At 28.1% G+C, this 17,180-nt stretch overlaps 1 protein-coding gene across 2 annotated transcripts in view; it reads left to right on the top strand.

Annotated features, from left to right (window-relative positions):
- LOC107457020 (syntaxin-1A) overlaps nucleotides 1–7,563 on the top strand; it is a 166,982-nt gene extending 159,419 nt beyond the window's left edge. The window contains exon 10 of one of the 2 annotated variants that reach the window (XM_043055239.2): nucleotides 6,636–7,563. In XM_043055239.2, the coding sequence (XP_042911173.1) occupies nucleotides 6,636–6,716 (81 nt within the window). In that variant the 3' untranslated portion in view covers nucleotides 6,717–7,563. The remainder of the gene's footprint in view (nucleotides 1–6,635) is intronic. The other variant, XM_071181451.1, reaches the window with a different exon arrangement.
- Nucleotides 7,564–17,180: the final 9,617 nt, after the last annotated feature.

Below are 17,180 nucleotides of genomic sequence, written 5' to 3'. Positions count from 1 at the left end.
TAGTCATAAATTGCTTTTAACTGACAAATGTAAGTTATTAAGAAACTATTTCAATGAAAAAGTTGTATGCCTATGGCGAAATTCTGCCTTATCATGAATTCTTCCTAATCAGTTACAAATCTTACATTTTACTTAAAATGCGTAAAAACGATCACAAAGTGGAAAATACAATTTTACTAATTTACAAAAAGAGTAAAATGGTATCCCGATGTATAGCTTCAGTGTATTAAAACTTTATCTTTGGAGAGTTTAATTGAAAAGACTTACAAAATATTGAAAGTTTGATTTGTAAGTTTGAAATTAAAAATAAGGTTATAGAATTGAACTGAAAATATGTCTAAAGAGTTGTACATGGCTAACAACTGTCTGGCAACATTTTTTGGGAGGAGAAATAGTGCTTACAAGAAGTGTGTTTCACTTGAAAAATTTTCCTCATTTTATGTCTTGCAACTTTGTTACCCTTTTATTTGTTTACTAGCAATCTTCTTTAAAGGTAGGAATTTATTTAATGTTGTTGCTTATCCTCATCTCGCCTGACGAAGTCAGACCAAATCTATGAACCTTTTGACCTGAATGAAATTGGAGACCAACAAAGAGGTAGAGTAGATGTCTTCCCAGAGAAGACCAAGACAATCCAGGATATGATCGGCGCAAGCCCGGTATAGATGGCATTTAGGGCAGAGGGGGTAGTTTTAGTTCCACCTTCAGAAAATAGTAAACCTTTTAGATGGCCAGTAGCTAGGCAGGAGAGGGTGGTGCAGACTTTCCTTTCAAAGGGAAGAGTCAAAGAAACTCCAGGCTTATTTCCTTGGTACCAATTGTGAGTGGGGGCAATCAGCCAGTTCCTGAGAAGCTGGGATTTCTTTAGGGAGTAAAGTTCAAGATAGGTGATATCAAGAGAGGTAGGGTTCGATTGGTTTCAACCCTCTTTAGCCAGACTGTCTGTTAAGTCGTTGCCATAGAGACCGGCGTGAGAAGGAATCCACTGCAAGTGAATATTATGCTGAAGGGTTTTAATTTGTTTAGAATAAGAATACTGGTTTTGTCGCCAATATGGGTCCAGTTATTGAGATGTTGCAGGGAGCTATGCCTATTAGTGAGTATCCCAAGGTCTTCAAAACAAAGATCATTGTGCATAACAAATTCCAGACCCCTGTTGATAGCAAGAAGTTCACTTCTGAAAACAGAGCAGAAGTTTGGGTTATGTTGGCAGAGAGGAAATTTATCATCAGGAGTCTCAATGTACACTCCGTTACCAGCATGACTGTCGATTTTGCTGCCATCAGTGAAAATTTTAGTGTGTTGTATTGAAATAGTGTTAATAATTTCTAGAGCTAGTTGCTTTAGATGGTCAGGCAGGAATTCCTTCTTTTTACTGGAGCGGGAATTTTGTAATGGAGGAAAACTTTTAAAAGATCTCCAGATGTGTTCACAGAACTATGAAGGGAGTGCAGCTCTACATTATCAGCAAGGAGGTTTTGAGAAACAATTTGGCTATATGCGCTGTTTTTCTTGAGCCTTTTGGAGAAAGCTCAATTGCTGAGGTAGTCAGAAGTCTTGTTATGTTGTCCAAAACTGAGGAGCTTGTTATAATATTTTACCAGGCTGGGCAACTCTGTTTCAGACCTGTGATGATATGGGCAGCACTTAGTTGGACCTGTTCAAGTTTATTTATCTGTAATTGTTTTTTAATGAAACATGTAACCGGAAAACTTATATCTTGAAACTTTTATTTGCTTATGCATTACTTCAAGTTGCATATCTACCAAGTTTTATGTGAATTTCTAAGCAATGGGATACCTGCGAGTGGCTCCAGTGAGTGTGAGTATCTCGATCCTGATTGATTGTTAAAATGTGGCAACTGTTTCTTCCACTCTATTTCGAGTAAGCCAAGCCCATCAAGTATCAATTCTTCTAAGTGACACATTCTAAATTCTTTTGCAAAGATTTCAATTCTTTCACTATATATTTACACAGAGACTAAGCACTAAGACAGGCATGAAGCCATATGGAGCATAAACAAACTAATTATGCATCGAAGTTGTGAGGTACACAAAACAAAAATATATCACAGTTACAATAAAATATATAGGCAAATAATAAATCTAAATTAAGTAAAAGAAGTAGACGAGAAGGAATTATATTTCAACTAATTCAATGTGTGATACGGCACTGTATTTAATTAAATTGTCGTTAATTAACATTCGAACTTATATAGAGAAACTTAGCTCAACTTTAATATGCCATTTTGCTGATAAAGATTAGCTTGCGTTGACATAAAGAATAGCTTGCATTGACATAATAGGTCGCATGTGTGGGTACAGGAGGTCTTCTTCTTGGAGTGCAAGTAGGTACCCAATTGCACACCACAGCCATAATTATGCATTATGAATACTTAACTCTATATATCATAAAAAGTTATTAGTCATCTTAATGCATTTTCATTGGACAGTAAAATCAAGTTTTTAATTCTAAGTACACAAAGAAAGATTCAGAAATATCTTTTAGCAGTCATCAACATGAAATTAATTAAAAGTTTATAAGCATTCACCAATAAGTTATTTTTCTCCTTATTTGCAATATTTACCTATAATATTTGTATATAATTCTTTCCAAATAAGGTTCTGTGTTTTTTTGACCTTTTTAATTTTGATTATTAGTTTTATTTAAAGTTATATTTGTTTATTAAAAGCTTAAAACTAAAAATTGTATTTCTTTATTTTAAAGTAATTGTATATTGCCTTATTTTGCAATATTTTATGATATTAATATATATATATAGTCAACACTTTTACATTTATTAAACTGTAAATAAGTTACAGATATTTTTAATGCATTTCAGTTACTTTTTTAATAAATTTTATGTAAAGCTGTCACTGATCAGCATATTTTTTTAATCAAATAATGAATGCCAGTTAAAATAATGAATTCATAATAACCATTGAAAATCTGAAGCAATCGTGATTACCTTTTGCGTTGTTGCTATTTCTATGACGAGAAACATAAGACAAAAAGCTGAAAATTAAGTTATAATTTTAAAAACGTGTTAGTGGATAAATTTGTAATTGTAACCTAGGAAAATAAAAAATATTTGTTTGTGTTCTTATTAGGTTTAAACTACTCTACCCTGTTGCAACATATTAAAATACAAATTTTTTAATTCAAAATTCTGAGTAGCAAAAATGGTGTAAAAATTTTTTCTGTCAGTTTGATTTTTCATTGTATTTATATAGTGGGGCATTCGCTACTTAATTACTGTGTGATATATTTAGTGTTGTAGTAATTATCTTTTATCATTTTTCATTTTAAATGAAAGACATTGTGATCCATTCTGAAGTGTAAATATTTTATGATACTTCTGTATTATGTATATTTTATTTAAATATTTTTATGTTGTTATTGTTTTGATTATCAGGAATAAAATTTTGAAATTTTAGATTTTTTTTTTTTTTTTTTAATTTGCACTTTCTGTTTTATTGCTAAAATATTTGTAGAATAAAAAATAACAATTGTTTCTTTTAATAAGATTATGTTTTTTTTCTCCCTTAATTAACCTTTTTAAAGAGTCTCATGTAGACAAAATGAAAAAGCCTGTTTTTAATTAATGCTTTTATTTTTGATTATCAGGAATACATATTTCTGTTTTTTTTCTTATATGCAAATTCTGTTTTGTTGTTAAAATATTAGTAAAATCGAAAGAAAAAAAATTGTTTCTTTTTAATTTTACTATGTTTTTGAATACCCTCTTATTAATCTTAAGAAGACAAATCTGTAAAGCATGTTCATAATGACAAAATAATTTAGTTTAATTTTAATATACTTAAAACTTTATTTCTAATGTATTATTTGGCATTAATTAGTTGTTGCAACAATGTTTATTGTTTTAACTTTTGTTTTCATTAAATTTTACTTTCTTTGTACCCTTTTTAAATTCTGTCAAATGAGATTAAACACAAATTCTGTTTATTTTATGTTTTGTTGGAAAATATTTTACATTATTAATAAATTTGTTATCCCATTACTTTGTATTTTTGTTAACCTCTTAGACATTTATTTGTTTTCATAACTACAGTAAAACACTGATTGCTTTTCACAGAACCATTTGTTGCGAAATATAGATGTGAGAAAACTATGAATATATGAAAAGTAATAAATTTGAAAATTAAAAAATTTATAATAAGCATTCAAAAAATTTAATTTAAAATATATGTATTTACTTCAAAAGGCATTTACCATGTTAGGGAGAGAAAAGACATATTTATTTCTTAAAAATATTTGGAAATTTCGGTTTGAACACCCTCTTTTTCTTTTCAATGCAAGCAATAAATTTTTGTTCTTTGAAATAGAATGTTGTTCGTTTTCTGTAAATATGCCTGAATGCTGAAGGTTCCTCATTGTTTCAAAGGCCCAGAAGCCTCGCAAAAATGTTGGCATTGGTTTTGGTTCCATTTTGTCATCTTTATCGGCATCATCAGCTTTTGCAACCATATCCTAGACCAACAACCTCACGAGTTTCAACATTTTGATTAACTTATGCATAAACATCATACATAATGCTCCAAACTTAAACAAATCCTCATTTTCTTTTTTATCAGCAGCAGGAGTTACTATTTTTTGTGTCAAAACAAAATGATTTCAATTATTTTTTATTATGACGAATTTCTGAATAATAGACGTGTGATCTGCTAGTTTAAAAATTAATCTAAACCAGCGTTGTGAATTTGTTTTGTTAGGATGAGAGAGAAAAATCTTGTTTTAAGGAGAGTTCAAGGGTTAAATATATATATATATGTATAATATATATTTAGTTAAGCATATATTTTTTCGATAATTATCGGAAACTGTATAATTATTGAAATAGAAAATATTAATGTATTTTTAATTTATTTACAACATTTCCTTTATATGAACTATTTGTAATAGATCATATTTACACTAGTAAATGTAAACAATTTTACTATAACTTAGCATTTTTACATTATCAATTATTACTAATTTAAATAGAGCAATCACATTCTTGTATACACATAATTTTATTACAACTTTTAGTTTATTAGTATGAGAAAGGCTTTTACAAAAAAAAAAACAGCTTCGTTTTTAAAGTTAAAAACCTTAGTCTAAAAACCAGTTTTGTTTCAATTATACATTACTTATAGATTCCAATCTGAAAAGTTAATTTTGTTGAAATTTTAAAGGATTAAGTTTATTTCTATACTTATGGTTTTTATGTATTTCTGCTTGTTTCATAACTGATCTTTTTTTTTCTTATCTATTTACACATTAACTGTAACTCCTGAACCTTTGTCCTTAGTTTTACTTAGTAGTTTTTCGACATTACAAATTGGATTTCTTTCTGTTATTTAATGAAGAGACAACCCTGTAGCAAAAATTTTCAAATTCCTCTAGGAATAGAACAATAAATGGTTAAATTATTGATACTGTCTCTTATACTTATATATGATGCATTACAAAAATTGTGATTATTTACAGAGTGTGGTTAGAAAACTGGTTTCTCAGGATCTTCTAGTTCTCCACTGGCTTCAATTTTTGAGCTTAAACCGCAACACATTTAGGTCTTAAAAAATCAAGTAAAACTTTAATTTTTCAAAATAATTAGGACTAAACCAACTTCTCACTATAGAAATTTTCAGTTAATCTTTATTTCTCATTATAATCATATAGTAATTTAATTCAGAGACTATGAAAATCATTTGTGTTATGTATTTCCTACTTATTTATGTAAGCATGAACAGAGTGAGACACGTCTACCATATATATGATATTCAAAGTTCATTTCAGTTATTTTCATTTTTAATCCTAGATCACAATGCAAAGTCAAATTAATAATGTTATTAGAACACCTCTTTTCTGTGTGATAGTATATTACAGTCTTGTTGCGATTTAAAAAATATGCTCATGCCAGGCTGTTTTTCTGCAAAATATATTTTACATCAAGACAACCATTTTCGAAATACGTTTCAAGCAGACAGGATTTTCCTTCAGTTAAATTGAGAATTCTTTCTCCCTCAAAAAATATAAGCTCCTGTCTCCATCTTTCCAATATTTTGCGAACGTAGGTCGAAAACCATTGTAACTTTTTAAAAGGATTTAATTTTCTTAAATATTGGCTTCAGTTAATAGGCTTCAGGTTTATAACAGCCCAAATTGAAATTTTACCAAAGGTGCCAACTATCATTATTTATCTGCAATTATTAAGACTTCATAGTTAAGATTGAAATGTTGGGGTTGAGTAAAAAAAGTAACGGTTTCTGAGAATTTTTGTAATGATCTTTTAAAATTAATTTTTCCCTTTAGTTATCGAGAATTATTAAATTTTGTTGTTCACAGCTAATATTCGAAGAAGAAAAAAATAGTTATGTGGTACTTTTTTTATTCAAGGTCTTAAATTATTTATATTAGGTACCTAAATAGTAAAAACACCTAAAATGTGCACCAATTGGAATTTTGCCAACATTTTATGTATTATTTTACTTCTGTTTGCACCATTGCTTTGCTATAGTATCAGGTTTAAACTATTGGAGAAGAAGCAAACGATCCAAAGCAGCCAGTTTTTCTTCCTGCTTATACTTATTGTTTCTGTCCACTAATTCTTGTTTTTCTTTTCTTTTTTGCAGAAGAAGATCATGATTATGATCTGTGTAATCATCCTGGTAGTGATACTCGTATCCACCTTGGGTGGAGTTCTGGGAATGTAATTCAACAACTTGCTGCACCTTACACTGTTATACTCATTCTGCAATCTCACTCTAGGAGAAGCAAATCTTCTTTTTTTTTTCTTTTTGCTTCTCCAATTGTGGGTTGCGTGGGGAAAAATAACTTAGTTCACTAAAGGTGCCATTAATAAAAAAAAACAGGTAGTGCTATCCCACATTCACAAATGAATGTATATGAATAACTAAGATAGGGAAATGTTTTAGATTACGAATCAAAAAAATGTTAAAGAGTTTGAAAAAGTTGGATGCTAATTTACACTCTCCTTTTTTTAATTTAATCCTGTAATTTTTTTATTTTATTTCTAAGTCTTACAGATCTTTATACTGACATATTTCAGATTGTTTTTATTATAAATATATATATATCTGAAGCATTTTAATAATTTTATATAAATATTACCTAATACATAGTTGCAAATGTTTTATTAGTCCGTTTATGAATTATTGTTAGATTAAATGTATGAAAGTCTAACAAACTCTGTGATTAAATCTATGTGCTGTTGAATATGTACTTAGAAATGTGTCTAGTCTTTAAATTTAATTACTTTATTACATTCACTCAATAATATTTCATACTTAGTGTTGGTTATGAGGCTCTATACTTTGTGGTATAGCTTTGCGAGTATGCTGTAATATTTATAATTGTATAAATAATTTTTTTTTTCACCTGTGCATATATATTTTTTCACTTTGTTCAAATAACGCACATAACGTTTTTAAAGTGATTAATGGCGCGATCACTATTCCTATTAGAATTTTATAGGCTGTTTCTGTATAAAGGGTTGTAATAAAATTGAATTCTAAAATGACTTTTTACTTCTCAAATATAATTTTTATTCTCATTATTTTTTTAATATATTTATTTGCTTGTTTCTATATTAGAAGATTCAATGAAAATTTATATTTTTTGTCACATTTATTATTTATCCTAATTATTATTAATTTCTTTTTAACTTAATAATAAGACTTAAGAATAAAAAATTTTGATTAATAAAAAATTTGTTTTAATTGTTCTCATTATTGATCATTCGAAAATTTAATTTTAATTTCTGTTACATTTTTTTAATGTGTTATGCTTATCTAGTATAACCATTTTCTGTATAATCATTTTTTATTAAAAAAATTAATTCAAAGAATTTCAAGTGATGAAGAACATTTTTTAAGAAGAATCTAACAAATTTTAAGCTTTTTATTCTTTTTAAAAATTTAATTTTGTATCTTTACCAAAATTGCATTTTGAATGGAATATATTTTGTATAAACTATTAATGCAATTTATTGCTAAACTAAATATCTGCATCAATATTTCTTATTGAATCAATGCATAGTAAATATATATATTTTCCTAAAGTGTACATAACATTTAAAATTGTTCGTTACAAACAAGTAAAAAACATGCATTGCGTTTTGAAAGTCATGTTGAAAATTTTTTAGTATTGTATAAAATCGTAATTTAAATATTAATGATTCTTTCTTTTATCTTATATGTTCATATGCTCATTGTGTTTCTAAAATTTAAAAGTATTATCATTACATTGCTAAGACAATATCATATACTTAGCAAGTAGCTGGTGAACTTCATTCAAAACCTAAATCATTCAGTAAAATTATCATTCTGGAAAATTGGAAACCTATAAATTCTTAATACTGGAGCTTTTTTGAGGTTTTTGTAGTGGAAAAGATGATGTGGGGTAGTGCTACCTTTGTTGGCTGCATAATTAAATAATTAAGAAAAATCTCATTTCATATTGACAACTGTTTTCTGTCTTCTTTCATCTCCATCTCTGCAGTGCCACCATCTGTGTGTTTAGGATAAAAGGAAAAAAAATTCCCCCTTGTGTATATTTCTGGTTCTGTGAAACTGTCAATACATAGCCTTTATTGCTACCAGTTTTTCTGCTAGATATATCTGAGCAAAAAGAAAAAGTTTTTCAACTAGAAGTGATATGTCCATAGTTAAATGTGTTTCCACTATCTCCAATTCCTATCTGGCTTTAAAAACAACCCCTTGCTTTGGAACCTCTCATGTCAAATTAAATTTGTAAAACTTTATTCTACTATAAATCAAAAATATTTTGTTTGTAACTGAAATTCTTAAGGGGGAAAATATGCCTCTGAAGTCTTTTCAAAAAAATTTTTTTTTAGTTTCCAAGCTGCTTGACAAACTGTTTTTAATGCAATCTGCTCCAATTCCGTGGAATTGGGGAAAGCATTAAAAAAAATTGTACTGAAAATATCAAGGTTTTAAGCTGATTACTTGAAATTTTTATCATTTATTGTCTTATTTATTAATTACTGATGAGTATTACATCTCCTCTATTTGATGTACTTGTATCACCTTGTTTGAACCCTATTATATCTGCATTATCTTAATATTATTTTAGATATTTCCAAAAATATTTTTAAACTTCTCTCCAATATACTTCTCTCCAATTTGCACCATGAACTATAATCTTTCCTATTTTGTCGTTGATTACTTTGTCCACATCAATCTTTTGGATATGGTGCTTAGCATTCTAACACCTGTTATCTTTGCATATTTATCGTACCTGCCGTAAACAAAAGTTTAAAATTCTGATGAATTAAAAACATCACATTTTTTTTCCAAAATTTGATGCAAATTTTAATTCATTAGATTTCATGTGACACCATATTGTAAAATACAAATATGGTATCCCATAAAAATCAAATTAAATTTTGAGGAAATTTAAAGCTATCAAAAAAATCCTGATTAAAATATTATACTTAACACTCTTTTCTTTTCACAGAAATTTACTACGTTGCACTTATGTACAATATTTGCATGGGTAATATCTCAATGCAAGGGGTTAAAAATGTTTTGAAATCTATCAGTGTGTAATAACGTAGTTTGTGTAATTAATATGAAGAAACTCTTACAATGGAGTTTATTCAAGGAATGAACTTTTTAAAATGTGATGACATGTGGAATTTTTTTATTTCTCAACTGTAACTGTCAGATAGGCACTATTGGAGCTGGTAGATCAAATAAATAAATCTGTACTATGAATGAAAAGTTATTACAGGGCTTTTAAACTAAGTGCACTGACAGCAACTGCTGTTCTATGTAGGATACGGAAGTACTTTCTTCGGTGTGATAATTTAGTCTTTCGTATTGAATTAGCTTTTTTCAAAACACTGCAAGTATATGCATGTCATTAATGATAGAATATAAATTGTATAAAATAAAATCTATATTTTAATTCTTTTTTTAAAATATATTAAGACAATCTTTAGTTACCTTTTATTATATTTTTAACATTTAGTATCATATAGAAATGGAAGATTTATAAAAATGCTCCTTTACAAGTGAGATAGTCAAAATCTTATTGCATAGAGTGAAATTATTTTTAAAATGGTGTGTATGATACTAATGATTTGCTATTATATCTAATATAATGTAGCAACTGTTACCTGGAAAATAATTTAATTTTGGTTATAGCTATTTTGTTTTTTAAATATGAAATTATTTTTACAAAATTTTGACTTTCATGTATATTAATTTTAGGAACTTAAAACATATCATTGAGTGATACATGTTTCTTTTGCAAGAAGCATGAACATTTACTTATTTTACTACAATTGAAAACGTCAACTTACAGATATATTATTTTTCATATTATATCTTCTCTATCGTACTGAGTTTTAGGTTCGATAACTCTTAGACATTTATATGTTTCAGCGTTCCAGGTAATTAGCCTTTTTCTTGATTGATTCTTAACAATGGGAAATATATTTAATTTTCATGTATTATTTTTTGGAATACTAAAATTCTATAAAAGTTTCTATGAAATTGACTACTGATTTTTTTATTTAAAAAAAATAAGCACTATTGCTCATATTTTAGTAAATTCTTTAAATTTTATATTAATAAAATATATTTCCTTTTGTAGTGGTACAATAATATAGAATGGTCCTAAAGTTTTTCCCTATTTTGATGAAAATTGGACCGAGCAATACTGATGTTTGTTATAACTACGCTAAATCATTTTGGTACTGACGTCGATTATATCTTATATTGTCATTTGAAAAACTGCTTAAAATCACAATTGTTGCTATTTTCTTTGATGTATTTCTATGCATTAAATTTGATATATTTTTATGACAGTATTTCAAAATTTTATAAAAAGAGAGAAATTCAAATTTATGTATCAAATAGTATATATATGAATGTATATACAAATTGAAAATAAATAAAATTTACGGTAATAAAATTCAATTGTTGAGAAACCTCAGTGGGCAGCAGGCTGTTTGAAATACATACCAAGAACGGGAACTTGTGTCCAGTTTTTACCTTTGTAACATAAAAAAAAATTTCCCATTGGATGATGTAATTAAAAAAATCTGATTTAGAATATTAGTGTTATAGTTTCCTATAAAAAAAAAAAGAAGAAATCGGCTGAATGGGGAAATAGTTGTGGTCCAACCTGTATTATATGGCTTTCGTTAAAAGAAAGATCTGTCTCACTGCACATTTTTTGAAACAATATTTAGTGTTAAAAATTTTGCATAGTTTAATATTTATATGTATACTTATATATATTACGGCATGACTGCAAGCCACTGCCATTACAGGAATTCAATTTCTGTCCAACGTTTACCGCAGTGATGTTCATCTTTAGAACACTATCCTTTTTTGAATAAAAAAAAACATCTTGTTGTCGTTCTAGTGCCCACTTTAAAACTTGTAGTGTAGACCATGAAAAATAAACAAACTATGAAGTCCCACTGAGCTACTGCCCCTTTCACTTTTTTGGTGTTGTCATTCCAAAGGATCATTCCAAAAGTTTTGTGTAAATAATTGTAAATACTCGGGATTAGAGGTCATCAGGTGAAAGAGGATAACGCTGCTTTATCTGGTCATGACTTGACTGGCATAATGTTTGGAAAAATGGAATGATATGTAGGGTTTCATCACTCGTGCTTCCCATTTGTTTGTGACTTTTTTAAGTGAAAAAAAGGTAATTTTGGCAGTTTTCTTGCTGCTAAATATTAAGTTTGGTGAAAAAGTAGAGAGATTTCATTAACGGAAAGTACCTTAAATGAAAAATAAATTATTATTTTTCAACTTGTACTCTTTTGGCAGTGTTCGCTAAATAAATATCAAAAGCGTAATTGCAAATTTTCATTCCATTGCATTAAAGGATTTGAAATTTCATAAGTTTGATATTTTACAATTCTATTTAAACAGATTAAAAGATCTTTTTTCTTCAAGTTATTACATGATTAAAAAAGGAGATTGTTATCAAATGACATTTTTATACAAAAAATTTAATAGTTACAGCAAAATATTTATTTTTCTCTTAAATTATTTTTCAATTTACATGTGCTTTCACGAGTATAATAAGAATATACATTAATCAGAATCAATGTTATTCTTATAATAAGAAATTCTTTAATAAATATCATAAAAATATTGCTATAAAATAATGTTTTTCCTTCGTAAAAGTAACTTATTCTTTTTTTTAACAAAATAAAACTGTCAGCAGTTAACATAAAAAATTTATAACTAACTATATAATTAACATCAAAACATAAAATATTATTATAAATTCTATTCACTTGTGGGTTAAAGACTGTGAAATATTTCATCTCATGATTTAAGGGCCATAAATATTTCTTACATTTTTATAATATATAAATAATTTTCATAATTGTTCAGATTTTGTTTTTAAGTTACACCTGTTTCTTTAATCTACTTATAAATTCATATTACAAAATTATTTATATGTAAGATACGAAGCCTACACTTCAAGCACTACTCTACAGTGGAGCTAAAATAAGAATTGTTTCAGTTAATATAAAAGTGTTTACAAATTACGATGCAATTTCAAATCTTTAAATGCAGTGGAAGTTTTTGAAGCATATGTTATCTAGTTGCGCATGTTACTTTCACACTGTAGTTTAGCTTTCAACTCAAAAAGAGTACACTTTGTATTCTTGATTTCTTTTTGCAATATTTAAAATTCTTTAAAAAAATTTATTTCATTTGTATATGCACCGTATTTTTAAAATGTTTAAAAATTTACTCTTTTCTACCCTATTGCTGAAACTCTTGTTTTTGTAGTGAACTTTTGTAAGTTATTGTGCCTTAACTGTGTGACTGTAACATGTGGTTCAGGTCGGGACTTAAAAAAAAAAATAACCATGTACAGAATGGATTATCAATTCCCTCTTCTGTAATTAAAACTCCTAATTATTGAAACAGTGCTGATTCCAATTTTTATTTATTATTTATTCAATACTCATTAATTAAATATTAATTTTTGTATCGATTTACGTGTCTGTATTTTTGTTTGGTTTGTATTTGTATATAGTGTTCATCATTTTCCTGTACGTAATAGTTATAAAACATTTTGAGATTTTGCTTTTTTTTATATTTTGTTGTGGAAATTTCCAACTGGTAGGTAAATACATATGTGATTTTACAAGGTGTTGTATACAGGAGAGCCTCTAATGTGATGTAAAAAGAATTGCTCACTTCTTTGGTATTTTATGCTGATTTAATAGATAGAAGTTGATTTTTTGCTGTTTTAAAAAATATTTTTTAATCGATTGGGCTTTTGGTTCAGGGGGCTCTTTGCAATTTGACTTGGTTGGCCTTTCTTGGTTGACCTTGACTTGGTTTGACCTTTCTTACCCAATAAGTTGATCAATTGTAATTTTATTTATTTAATGGGAAAGTTGTGTATAGAGAGAGGGAAATTTTTTTGTATAAACTTGCCTTAATGTTTTGAATGTCTATATTGCTTTTTTATAAAATAAAATAAAAGTTTTATTACAGGGAAGCTTGATTTACCTTTGTTGTAACCATGGCCTTTTTAAGCTGATTTAGTAGGGACTAAAAACGAAGTATCTGTTTGAGAGGCACGAAAAATGGTTTCAATTTAACATAGAGTGTAAACTGTTTGTATCGTTATTAGTATGACTACTTTTTATGAACAGCAAAAAGCCTAGATCTACCCCTCCCTTGGTCCACTTTTAATTATGAGGATCCAGTGACCGCAAAAGAATCTCAAGAGTGGGGAGGTTCTCTCCCTCCCTATATATATACATACATTAGTATTAACTGAATTATTATTTAGTATTAGTCTGAACCTCACAAAATTCGAACTTGCAATTTTAACTTGATGGTTCAAATTGTTTTAAAATTAATAAAAGAAATTTTTTACCAGTAAATTATTTATCTCTCATTAAACGGTATTTTTTCTATACTGTTACAGTACAGAACCCGTTATCCGGAAATCAGAAAACCGAAAAACCGGAACGAGATTCGATAAATTTTCCCGCCATTTTTTAAAAAAAAATTTTTTTCCTCATAAGATTTTAGGGTTTTTCTTTCTTTTTTGAAAGATTTTCACCTTACCATTATTTTGGAAATAATCATTAGTGTATTACTTCATCGTTTTTTCTTCTTTTTAAGATCATTTCCCAAAAAAAATTTTTTTTAATTGGGTTTAACAATGAAAAAACGGCTTTTTGTAGCGATTCAGAAAACCGGAAAAATCAGTTATCCGGAATAGCGATGGTCCCGATCGTTCCGGATAATCGGCTCCCTACTGTACTTTTTTTTTTAATTATCTTCGTTGGAACATTTGAAACCAAGACTTTCCCCAGTCATCAATTGGATGAGTAAGGGATGATTTGGTATCAGTTTTCTCTAGGGAAATGTTAAAGCTTGCTTGAAATGGGGACATTTTTTAGAAAGTCTCAATTTATTATTTTTTTCTTAGAATTTCTTTAGTCGCAAAAAATTATAAATTTTTTATTGAAAATTTAATAACACAAATATTGAGCGAAAAATTTGTATCTTAAAAGGGGATGTATACCTTCATTTATAAAATGTGAGAGGGCTAAAGCCCCTTTGCCCCCAAGTTCTGCGGTCCCTGTGAGGATCTTTTATTTTAATGTAACATTTGTTTTCTTGAAAACTTTGCTAACTTCAAAATTATTGAGTATTTTCCATGTGAGTTTTTTTCTTAATTAAATTATTAGATATGTACATTAAACATTTTATAAAAAATGACTAGCACCTGCCAGTTGGATGTTTCTTAATGTGCAGAAAAGAATGCTCCATAATATTATTTATAAAAGTGTATTTTAATTTATTTTAGCTAAAACTCTTTTATGTTAAGTGTTCTGTAAATACTAAGATTTATGTTATAATTTATTGAATTTTTTGTATTTACTTTATTTTGTTGTCTGTCGATTTTTATTTATTTATTTTTATCACTTTAAAAAAGCTTGTTTTTGCGATTTAAGTAATGATTGTTGTACTTAATTTGAGCAATGATAAAACTTGACCATTTTTGCCAAAATTTGGTGTATTACATTAATTAGAATGAATATTTATTTCAAATTTGTTTAATTTTGTCTACTGGCATTTATAATTAAATGTAAAATTTTAAAAATGTGTTAAACAATAAAATGTTTTTGTTTTTAAGTTTTGTTCTTACAAATATTTTTTCCTGCTCTTTCTATCCATTTGGTAAATATACTTCAAGCATTTTATACTGTTGACTTTTATTTTAAATTTTTTCCGCATTTTATAAATAATTCAATGCTTTGGGTCAAGTTTTATCATTTTTGGTCACTGAATGTTTTGCATTAGTTTTCAGAGTATGTTAAAATGAGAAGAAAACTCAGCAATGCAAGATTTCTGTAAAATTTTCTTATGAGAACAAATATGCAAGCTCATAACTATGTGTTTGATATCCGTTTTAACTAAGCGTAGCTACCCGGATCTAATTTAGTTTATGTAATACTTGTGTTTTTATTCATGTTAGATTTATCTTCACATCTTGTGATTTGTTTTTCTTACATTATCAAGTTAGAAATCTACCAATTTATTGTCTTAGACTGATATTTCTTGATGGAATGAGCAATAAACATGTTTAGGGATGACTACTTTCTTGTTGTAATTTTTTTCTAAACATTTCTCAAATGTTGGGACATTTTACTTACAAGAAAAGGGGTTTAACCTTCCATTGCATGTTCAAGGGAAAAGAATAATGCAAAAATTGAAGAACAATTTTTCTTTTTGTTCTTTTTTTTATTGATAATATTATGTATACAGAGAGTTTCCTGGTGACTACCGGGTGGGGCGACTTTGGGAGGTCACAGTAACCTCTCAAAAAATTTTATGATTCCGCAAATTTTGTTTGACACAACAAAATTGTTCTGTTCTTGGCATACTTGTTTCTGTTTTTCAACCTCTTTTATCTCGCAGCTACCGTAGTTTTTATACTGTGGAATTTTGTTCTTCACTTTTATTTTTCTACTTTTCGTTGGCAACTTTAGGTTTTATATTGGTGATCGAAATGGGCTGCAGGTGGGCGTAGAGCCACCCATGCAACACTTTGCATGCTTTCCCCAGTAGCGTGTGGAGAGTCATAGAAGAAGGAAGTACGTTAGATTCCGTCTTGATTTTCATACAGTTTAAATTCGTTTTAAGTTGGGAAACTATATGGAGCTGAAAACTACATTAAACATAGTTCTAAAAGAAAGCATCATGGAAGGTTTAAAAAATAAATTAAAATTTTTTGAATTTAAATAAATTAAAAACAAAAATATTACGATAAGGAAAAATATCATAGTTCATTCCTATACAATTGAAAAGGGGAGGAGAGGGAAGGGAGAAGGGCCAAAGGCGTAGCGTCCTTTTCGTCTTTCAAGTCTTGAAAATGGTTACGTATNGATCATTAGAACGAAAGTTATTCAGGGTGATATCTTTTTTTTTGCGGACTGTACTTTCAATTTAGTTTTCAACAAATCAATTAACAAATAAATTTAGAAGACTAAGCATGCTATGATGCATTGATGTTACTTCAAAAAATAAAACCGTGATATTTTTTAACACAACATGCTAAACTTGGCACACCTTAAACTTTATTTATAGTGATATTAATTTTCTTAAAGGAAAGTTTTTGGTTAATGACCCGTTAGAATTTATAAATTACAGAAAACTCTTATGAATTGTAAAATTTCATGAATCTGTTCACACATCGCGTCGTAAGCATGCATCGGAAGTTAAATTTCTTCCGGCTTTAGGAAGCGTGTTATTGTTTACATTCAGTCAACCATACAGGTGAATCATCAATTTAATTACTTATGCTGTAGAAACTTAGCCGCATTATTCAGTTTAGTGGGAACTATTAGTAAGGGAATTATTATCAATATTTTTTTCTTACAGCCACGTACACTGTCTATACATGGGTAACTCGTCTCACTTAGTACAAATTTCGAATAAGTTTTGAAGTTATGGGATGATTTTCGCAGTTTTTCACCCCAATGACTAAAGTTTAAAAAAAATATCGAAAGAACCGTTGATCTTTTTTTAAAATTTCACATAAGTTTCAGAGTAATGGATTTTTTAAAATTTTGGTGTTTTTCTTTTACAATCCTGAAAGCTAATAAAAAATTCACATTT

The sequence above is a fragment of the Parasteatoda tepidariorum genome, chromosome 5 (genome assembly GCF_043381705.1).
Source record: "Parasteatoda tepidariorum isolate YZ-2023 chromosome 5, CAS_Ptep_4.0, whole genome shotgun sequence".
Lineage (NCBI taxonomy): Eukaryota > Metazoa > Arthropoda > Arachnida > Araneae > Theridiidae > Parasteatoda > Parasteatoda tepidariorum.
The sequence above is the reverse complement of the archived record's forward strand: the minus strand, read 5'-3'. Positions and strand labels throughout refer to the sequence as shown.